Raw genomic sequence first — 10,219 nt, forward strand, 5'->3', positions numbered from 1 at the left:
CAGTGTCCCTGCCATGGCAGGGGTGGCACTGGGTGGCCTTTAAGGGCCCTCCCCAAACCCAAACCACTCTGGGATCTGACGAAGCTCTAAATCCACCACGAAGTGTTTACAGTGATTTTGAACACCCTCATGCTGACTTGTAGGAGGAACTTGATGTTCCAGTTAAACTCTGACAGTTTCCAGTTGATCCAGTCCCCAAACCCAGAGCACAATGTTTTATAAACACAGGTCTGGGGCTCCAAAGCTCTCCCCCAGATTTCCCTGCTGCATCCAAGCAGCGTCAACAACGTGCAGAAACCTTTCCCAAACCACAGTGAGCCATCTGCAGAACCACAGGAAGCAATATTCTGAAATGCTCCCAAGCTTTCAAGGTTTGCAGGAGGGTGCAGGAGACACCCAAGGATCAGCAGCCACCCAGAGCAGGGACACGGTGACATTTCAGAATGATCTGCACTCAGTGCGAGCTCATGCCTTCCTCACACTGCCCTAACTCTGTATTTCTCACAGAAAACCCCACAGGGGCCAGGCTGTGCCACCCCCTGTGACCAGAGAGAGCTGCAGGGCCCCATGCCCAGCAGTGCCAAGGGGCTCCTGGGGGGCACCAGTGCCCTGTGCAGAGCTCTGGCCCCATGCCCAGCCGTGCCAAGGGGCTCCTGGGGGGCACCGGTGCCCTGGGCAGAGCTGTCAGCTGCCATTCCTTTGTGCCCTGCGCTGGAAAACAGAGTTTGAACCCTAAACCTGTAACTGCGGCCAGAACGAACCCTGCGTGCAGGGCGGAGCCAGCAGCAGCACAGGGGGCTGGGCTACAGCCAGCACAGCCTGGGGACACGGCGGGGGCGGGGCCGTCCTCCTTCTCCTCTTCCTCCTCAGCCCTCCTCCTCCTCCTCAGCCCTCCCTGCTGGCCTCCTCCTTCTCCTCTTCCTCCTCAGCCCTCCTCCTCCTCCTCAGCCCTCCCTGCTGGCCTCCTCCTTCTCCTCTTCCTCCTCAGCCCTCCTCCTCCTCCTCAGCCCTCCCTGCTGGCCTCCTCCTTCTCCTCTTCCTCCTCAGCCCTCCTCCTCCTCCTCAGCCCTCCCTGCTGGCCTCCTCCTTCTCCTCTTCCTCCTCAGCCCTCCTCCTCCTCCTCAGCCCTCCCTGCTGGCCTCCTCCTTCTCCTCTTCCTCCTCAGCCCTCCTCCTCCTCCTCAGCCCTCCCTGCTGGCCTCCTCCTTCTCCTCTTCCTCCTCAGCTCTCCTTCTGGCCTCCTCCTCTTCCTCCTCAGCCTTCCTCCTGACCTCCTCCTCCTCCTCAGCCCATCTCCTGGCTTCCTCCTCCTCTTCCTCCTCAGCCCTCCTGCTGACCCCCTCCTCTTCCTCCTCAGCCCTTCTCCTGTTCTCCTCCTCCTCTTCCTCCTCAGCCCTCCTCCTCCTCCTCATTCCCCAGCAGTTCCTGTGCCCTGGGATCAGGGATCTCCTCCCACACGTTATCCTGCTCTGCTCTTTGCTGTGTCCAGCTCAGCAGGGGCAGGGCACAAAGTGCATCCTGCTCACCTGGGATCCACCTGGGAGCTGTCCAAGGTCAGAGCCCATGGCAGAGGACTGGAGAACCTGCACTGCCCAGAGCTGTCCATGGTCACTGATGTCACCCGTGTCCCCACAGGGACAGCTGCAGGCAGGGACTGTCCCTGTGCTCACTGGGGCTGCTCTGGGCTTCCCTGTGAGGAAAGAGCCCCTCACAGAGCTTGAGACCACCTACACCCAGCTCTGAGGGCAACGAACACCTCAGCTCCCTTGGACCTCACATTTCTGAACATTAAAGAATAAACAGGAAGATATCACAGAGCATCGGGTAAGGCTCGCGCCTGTTTAATTCCACATTCAATTCTGCATTAGATCCCTGCTAAACACAGCTGGTCAGTGCTCCCCTGCCCGCCAGGGGTGCAGCAGCCATGCAGCAGGGGGGAGGATGAGGCAGGCAGCACTCACGGTTGCACCTCTTCTGCACGAAGCGCAGCTTGCAGGCGGTTCTGTACGTGGAGAGCCGGATCACGTCGAAGTTCTGGGCTCCTGCAACAAACCAGAGCTGTGGGGCTGTGCTTCCTTCTGAGCACCCTCTGAACCTGCTGCTGTGGGGCTGTGCTGCTGTGGGGCTGTGCTTCCTTCTGAATCTGCTGCTGTGGGGCTGTGCTTTCCTCTGAGCACCCTGTGCTGCTGTGGGGCTGTGCTTTCCTCTGAGCACCCTGTGCTGCTGTGGGGCTGTGCTGCTGTGGGGCTGCGCTTCCCCCTGCACACCCCGTGCTGCTGTGGGGCTGTGCCTCCCCCTGCACACCCCGTGCTGCTGTGGGGCTGTGCTTCCCCCTGCACACCCCGTGCTGCTGTGGGGCTGTGCTTCCCCCTGCACACCCCGTGCTGCTGTGGGGCTGTGCCTCCCCCTGCACACCCTGTGCTGCTGTGGGGCTGTGCCTCCCCCTGCACACCCTCTTCACCTCCTGGTGCTTCCCTGTGCACCTGGCAAAAGGCTCCAGAGTCTCTGCCCACCCAGCCCAGGCACAGTACACGTGGGGATTCTGCCCCTGTGACCCCCCTTCCTTCTGAGCCGGCTGTGCTGCTGTGGGGCTGTGCTTCCCCCTGCACACCCTGTGCTGCTGTGGGGCTGCGCTTCCCCCTGCACACCCCGTGCTGCTGTGGGGCTGCGCTTCCCCCTGCACACCCCGTGCTGCTGTGGGGCTGTGCCTCCCCCTGCACACCCTCTTCACCTCCTGGTGCTTCCCTGTGCACCTGGCAAAAGGCTCCAGAGTCTCTGCCCACCCAGCCCAGGCACAGTACACGTGGGGATTCTGCCCCTGTGACCCCCGTGCCCAGGTGAGAGCCCATCTGCAGAGCTGCCCCAGCCCTGGGCAGCAGCACAGGCATGTGGAGCTGCTGCAGAGAGCCCAGAGCAGGCACCAAGGTGATCAGAGGGATGGAGCAGCTCTGCTGTAGGAAAGCCTGGGAGAATTGGGATTGTTCAGCCTGGAGAAGGGAAAGCTCTGGGGTGACCAAACCACAGCACCTGGAGGAGCTGGCAGGAAGGATGGAGAGGGACTGGGGACAAGGCCTGGAGGGACAGGAGCCAGGGAATGGCTCCCACTGCCACAGGGCAGGGCTGGATGGGATCTTGGAAATGAGGAATTGTGCCCTGGCAGGGTGGGCAGGCCCTGGCACAGGGTGCCCACCCTGGATCCCTGGCAGTGCCCAGGGCCAGGCTGGACACTGGGACACCCTGGCACAGTGGAGGTGTCCCTGCCATGGCAGGGGTGGGGATGGGGTGGGATTTAAGGCCCTTTCCCACCCAGACACTCCATGATTCCCTAACAATGCTGCTCTGGAAACAAACCAGTACAAACAGGTAGTTTGCAGTCAGAGCTCTCTCAGTGTGTAACTGGAATGAAGGACATGCTGGCCTAACCCAGGAATTCCCTTCAGCCCTGACTCCTGCAGGACAGCAGGCCAATGCGATGTCATGCAAACATCAGTTCTTAACTCATCTTTTCCAGAGGAGAATCCTGCACCAATCAGCCCCCAAACCATTTCTTGACTCACAGCAGCATTGCAGGGCCATTTTTTATCTCTTTTTAAGGCCAAAGCTGCTCTGTCTGCTGTCACTATTCATTGAAATGGTTCTCCACAAACCTCAGGCACTGGCACAGATGGGAGAGGTGAATATTCCATAAGGAGAGAGCTTCCCAGAATGCAGGGATAAATGACCTTCCCAGGCAGCTGTGATCCCCCTGGGCATTCTCCTCCTGAGCAGCCCCCAGGAGCCCCTGGGTGGTTCTCCCTGCATGGGGCTTGGGGACAGGATGGGATGATCTGCTGCAGCTGGCCCAGGGAAGCTCTCAGTGAAGGATCAAGGACATCATGTCTTCAGATTTCCTACTTACTCATCTCCATGAACAGCTGCCTCTTCTCTGCCATGGTCCTCCTCCTCTTGCCACTCTCCTCAATCATTCTGGAGACAGAAATGGCAAACACTGTTTGTGTTGGGACTCTGTTACAAGAGCAGCAGGATTCTGCCTGGGGACTGGGGATTCCAGGACACACAGACACCTCTCACCCTTATCCCACTCCGCACACACAGAGCCCAGGCTTGTTAACACCTTCCAAGGCAGGGCACAGCACAGGAGACATCAATTCAACACTCGAGTTGCTTTACTTTGAAAAGCCCAGAGCTGCACTGATACATGCAGAAATGTCCCATCGAGAATTCCTCTGTGTTCTGAGCCAAAAAAGGGGAAATGCTGCAGCTGGGGGCTTTGGGGGTCAGCAGGTACAAGCTCAGCCCATTCCCTTCCCAGGCTGACAGAGGTGAGTGACCCCTCTTCCCTCCAGGATCACAGAATCCTTCAGCTTGAGAAAGGATTTGTGGGGATGTTTGATTTGGGAGAATGTGGGCTTTAAACAAAAATTGTTAAAATTCATTTAACTTTGAGCCCTGACACCTGAGGTCACTTGGGATTTGTCGGGGAAGTAGAGAACTTCAGATAAAGTTGGAAATAAAACCAGTTTGGTGACAGAGGGCTCCCTTTCCTGGGAAAACAGCTGAAAAGAGTGACAGGAGCAGGGAGCAGCTTGTTCCCCAAATTAAGGGGGCACAGGGACAATTCAGCAGCTCTCAGGGCTTATTTCACTACACAGCCCTAAAAGATGCCAAATTTCAGCCCACTGCAAAAAAAGAAAAGTTAATTCAGCATCAGTGTAAAATTTAATGTGTAATTCAACTAATTATTACATTGTTCTTTGGTTACCAAATTCACCAACTTGAAACCCATTAAATACAAGTTTTATGTGTCTAACCCTAAAAAAAAAAAAGAGACAAAAATCCCAAACAACTCTCCTACAGTTCCATGCAGACTACAGGGGGCAGCTGGCCCAGCCCAGGCTGCAGCAGCCTCAGGAGCAGCACAAAGTCCTGCCCTGGCCCTGGCCCAGCTCCCTGGGCACCCCTTGGCACTTCCCAAGGTCCTGCTGGAGCCCCACAGCTCAGAACCCTCCTCAGCCTTTTTCCTTCTCAGGAAGGCAAAAAGCACGTGGGCTCTGACCTGAAAACACGCTGTGCTTCCATGGTTTAGAAAGGCACAGACAGAACCAACGTGCTGCTGTGCCTTAATGGATTGGTTTTTTTAACAGGAAAAAGCCTCAGCGGCATTTTTTGTAACTTGTAGAAGTTGGAGGATTTGGGCACACGAGCTTCCAATCCCATCTCATTCTCCACCAAGCACCTGCCAGTGCCATGACTCCCACCTCTTCCTGAGATTCCTCATCCATGGAATCCTGGGATGGGTGGGAAGGGAGCTCAGAGCCCGCCCAGTGCCACCCCTGCCATGGCAGGGCCACTGCCACTGTGCCAGGGTGATCCAACCCCAATGCCCAGCCTGGCCCTGGGCACTGCCAGGGATGCAGGGGCAGCCACAGCTGCTCTAGGCACCCAGTGCCCCTGCCATGGCAGGGACTCTTTCACTGCCCAGGGAGCTCCCAGCCCTGCCCAGCCTGGCCTTGGGCACTGCCCTGCTCAGCCTGGCACAGAGGGCACCTGCCCAGAGCTCCAGGGGTCACTGCCAGTGCCAGGACACAGCATTGCCACACACAGTGCCACACACAATTCCTGCATGAAGGGGACAGAGTGACAGAGACAGACACAGTTCCATTCCAGGGGAGCCGAGTGTCACCTCTGTGCCCTCTGCAAGGAAAAGGAGGGACTGAGAGCCCTGAAATGGGACCTGAATGAGGGATCTGCTCTCTCCAAATGGGACCTGAATGAGGGATCTGCTCTCTCCAAATGGGACCTGAATGAGGGATCTGCTCTCTCCAAATGGGACCTGAATGAGGGATCTGCTCTCTCCAAATGGGACCTGAATGAGGGATCTGCTCTCTCCAAATGGGCAGGGACTTGTGCAGAGCCACAAGGTCCCCCCTGAGCCTCCTTTGCTCCAGGCTGAGCCCCTTCCCAGCTCCCTCAGCCCCTCCTGGGGCTCCATTCCCTCCCCAGCTCCTCCTCCAGGCTCCTGCCTGTCTCAAAAGGAGAAGAAGGTTTGCACTTTTCCCTGGGGGAGCAGCTCAGCTCTGGAGCTGCTCACCAAACCCACCCAAGGCTCTTTGCACTCAGGAGCTGACCCTGCTGCTTCTGAGAGGGGGAAACACCTCGGGGAGGCTCTGTGTGGGCAGGGCACACCTTCTGAGCAGAGTGGGGAGAGAATCCAGCAATGGAAACACAGAATTGTTCAGGTTGGAAAAGCCCTCAGAGCCCAACCATCCCCAGCACTGCCCCATGTCCCCAAGTGCCACATCCACAGAGCTTTTCCCCAGGGATGGGCACTCCAAACCTCCCTGGGCAGCTGTGCCAGGGCAGGACAGCCCTGTCCAGGTGGGAATTGTTCCCAACATCCACCCTGAGCCGGCAGCCCCTGCCAAGGCCTGAGCACCCTTTCCATGCAGAAATTCCTCCTGGTGTCTACCCTGAGCCTGCCCTGGCCCAGCCTGAGGCCATTTCCCCTTGGCCTGTCCCTGTTCCCTGGGAGCAGAGCCCGACCCCACATTACTGCAGCGCTGGAAATGAGGTTCTGTGAGGATAACTGACAAACCTGCTTTTAATCCCTGACCGATCAGACACAGGAGGATCCCTCGGTGATGAGGCTGGGAAGAAGGAAGATGGGGAATCTTTCTCAAGTTCAAAACAGCAATGAACCAAACCCACAAGAACTGCAACTATGTTTGGGATGCAAATTACAGCGCTCGGCTCCCAAAACAGGGAAGGGAAGCAGCAGCTTGGCCTGAGCTGGTTTGGTTTGTTAGGTTGGGTTCTTTGAAGGGGGTGGGGAGGCTGGGTTTGGGTTCTGGTGGGGATTTTTTGCGTGGGTTTTGTTTATCTGTTTGCTGGTTCCTTGCTCTTTAAAAAATTGCAGCAAAATCCGTGAGCAAAGTGCCAGGAAACACAACATGGGCTGGAGTGATGCGGCAGCCAGGAATTCCTGAGGTGGCTGCTGCTTTCCATGGCCACACGGAGGGGAAACCACTCCCATACAGAATCCCAGGATGGGTTGGGGTGGAGGGACATCAGAGCCCCCCCAGTGCCACCCCGGGACCCGTGCCACTGTGCCAGGGTGTGCCAGTGTCCAGCCTGTCCTGGGACAGAAAATCCAGCTATTTGGAAATCCTTATTGAAAAGCAATGTTCAACTAAAAGCAGAAAACGATGCAGTACCTTAGAAAACTCCAGCTGAGTGTGTCTGATGTGAACTTCCAAAATTCCATCATTTCCCTTCATCCTTTCACCTTCTGCCCCTTTCCACAGGTACAACACTTGTATGGCCTCAGGAGCACCCTCTGACAGAGTTAACAGCAGAGCCAATTTACAAATCCCACACCAATTACTGTGGGAAATTCTACACTCAGCCACCATCTAAAATAACTGTATATTCCCTGAGCACAGAGCTGCCTGTGGAGCTGTCCTTGGGCCGTTACCTACAGCTGATGAGCTCCAAGAAGAGCGAAACCTGCTAAGCAAGGTCCTGTAGTATTGGCCTGAACCTGGGGGCACCTGCAGGGCACAGCCAGGGGGGCACAGCCAGGGGGGCACAGCCAGGGCGTGCCAATCTCACCTCCTGTGCTGGCACAGAGCAGGGGCTCTCCCTGTTCCCTCCCTGCTTTGGGACAGGAAAAAACAAGGGCAGCAAGAAAAATGTGAGTTGATAGAATTTTTTATATATATATATATATATATTTATATATTTATATCTATATATATAATTTTTATTATTATATATATAATTTATATTATTATATATATAATTTTTATCATTATATATAATTTATATCATTATATATAATTTATATTATATATAATATCTATAATATAATATATAATATATTATATATAATATTATATATAATATATTATATATTATATTATAGATATTATATATAATATAAATTATATATAATGATATAAATTATATATAATGATAAAAATTATATATATAATAATATAAATTATATATATAATAATAAAAATTATATATATAGATATAAATATATAAATATATATATATATATATATAAAAAATTCTATCAACTCACATTTTTCTTGCTGCCCTTGTTTTTTCCTGTCCCAAAGCAGGGAGGGAACAGGGAGAGCCCCTGCTCTGTGCCAGCACAGGAGGTGAGATTGGCACGCCCTGGCTGTGCCCCCCTGGCTGTGCCCCCCTGGCTGTGCCCTGCAGGTGCCCCCAGGTTCAGGCCAATACTACAGGACCTTGCTTAGCAGGTTTCGCTCTTCTTGGAGCTCATCAGCTGTAGGTAACGGCCCAAGGACAGCTCCACAGGCAGCTCTGTGCTCAGGGAATCACCCCTGAGCCACAACACATGGGCTTCTGGTCACACACAGGATCACAGTCACACAATCACTCAGTCAGAATCACACAATCACACACAATCACAATCACACCATCAGAATCACACAATCACACTGAATCTCAGAATCAGAATCACTGAGTCACAGGATCACTGAACCACACACAATCAGAATCTCAGAATCACACAATCACAGAATCAGAATCACTGAATCACAGAATCACACAGTCCCAGAATCAGAATCACACAATCACACACAATCACAATCACACCATCAGAATCACACAATCACACTGAATCTCAGAATCACTGAACCACAATCAGAATCACACAATCACACAATCTCAGAATCACACACAATCACAAAATCAGAATCACTGAATCACACACAATCACAGAATCAGAATCACACAGAATATCAGAATCACACACAATCAGAATCACAATCACACAATCACAAAATCAGAATCACTGAATCACACAATCACAGAATCAGAATCACACACAATCAGAATCACTGAATCACACAATCACAGAATCACACACAATCACAGAATTACAGTCACAATCACAGAATCAGAATCACTGAATCACACACAATCACAAAATCACACACAATCACTGAGTCACACACAATCAGAATCACACAATCACACAGAATCTCAGAATCACACACAACCACAGAATCAGAATCACAGAATCACACACAATCAGAATCACTGAATCACAATCACTGAATCACACACAATCACACACAATCAGAATCACTGAATCACAATCACTGAATCACACACAATCACACACAATCAGAATCACTGAATCACAATCACTGAATCACACACAATCACACACAATCAGAATCACTGAATCACAATCACTGAATCACACACAATCACACACAATCAGAATCACTGAATCACACAATCACAGAATCACACACAATCAAAATCACCGTCACAATCACACATAATCAGAATCACACAATCACACAGAATCACTTACAATCACACACAATCACAGAATCAGAAATTCAGAATCACACAATCACTGAATGACACACAACCAGAATCAGACAATCAGAATCAATCTAAAATCGCACAATCGAAATTCTCACAATTCCCAGGTTGGAAGAGACCTCCCAGATCATCGAGTCCAATCCATCCCCACCACCTCAACTCAACCCTGGCACCCAGTGCCACATCCAGGCTTTGATAAACACACCCAGGGATGGGGACTCCACCACCTCCCTGGGCAGAACATTCCAGAACTTTATCACCCTTTCTGTAAAGAACTTTTTCCTGATATCCAGCCTAAATTTCCCTTGGTGCAGCTCAAGGCTGTGTGCTCTGGTTGTGTCAGTGCTGCCTGGAGAAAGAGCCCAGCCCCAGCTGAGCACAGGCACCTTCCAGAGGGTTATAGTTTGTTTTTTTAGTTGTTTTGTTTCAAGTTGATTTTGTTTCATTCTGTACTTCCACCTCTAAGGAACTCTCCAAAGGAGATTCTGTCCTTTAGGGTTTGAGAACCATTTGCAGGCATTGGTCTGCACTGAGCTGCAGCCTCACTGGCCAAAGCAGGAACAGAGAAAGAAAAGTTCATTTACCAATTATTAAATCTGACTTGGTTCACATTCCTGGCGTGGCATGTCATTAGCAGAAATAATATTTGATGTCACTGATTAAACTGCAGTTGCTGCATGAAGATAAAACTGTGCCCATAGCTATTTATGGTCAGAAATAACTTGTAATTAAAATAAATCCCAAAGCCAGTTTGGGGCATGGGCTGATCTGTGCTTGACACAGGGAAGGAGGCTCAGTGACTTTCTGCAGTTTTTCTGATCAGAAGGAACAACTATTCCTGC

The 10,219-nt window shown here is 52.2% G+C and overlaps 1 protein-coding gene across 1 annotated transcript in view; it reads right to left on the reverse strand.

The window, feature by feature from the left end:
• DTNB (dystrobrevin beta) overlaps nucleotides 1-10,219 on the reverse strand; it is a gene marked incomplete at its 3' end in the record, with an annotated part of 44,448 nt that overhangs the window by 27,844 nt on the left and 6,385 nt on the right. Inside the window, exons 2-3 of the mRNA XM_005430471.2 lie at nucleotides 3,898-3,965; nucleotides 1,961-2,041 (exon numbers count right to left, since the gene is read on the reverse strand). Coding sequence (XP_005430528.1) covers nucleotides 1,961-2,041; nucleotides 3,898-3,964 — 148 coding nt within the window. The remainder of the gene's footprint in view (nucleotides 1-1,960; nucleotides 2,042-3,897; nucleotides 3,966-10,219) is intronic.

The sequence above is a fragment of the Geospiza fortis genome, unplaced genomic scaffold (genome assembly GCF_000277835.1).
Source record: "Geospiza fortis unplaced genomic scaffold, GeoFor_1.0 scaffold150, whole genome shotgun sequence".
Classification (NCBI taxonomy): Eukaryota; Metazoa; Chordata; class Aves; order Passeriformes; family Thraupidae; genus Geospiza; species Geospiza fortis.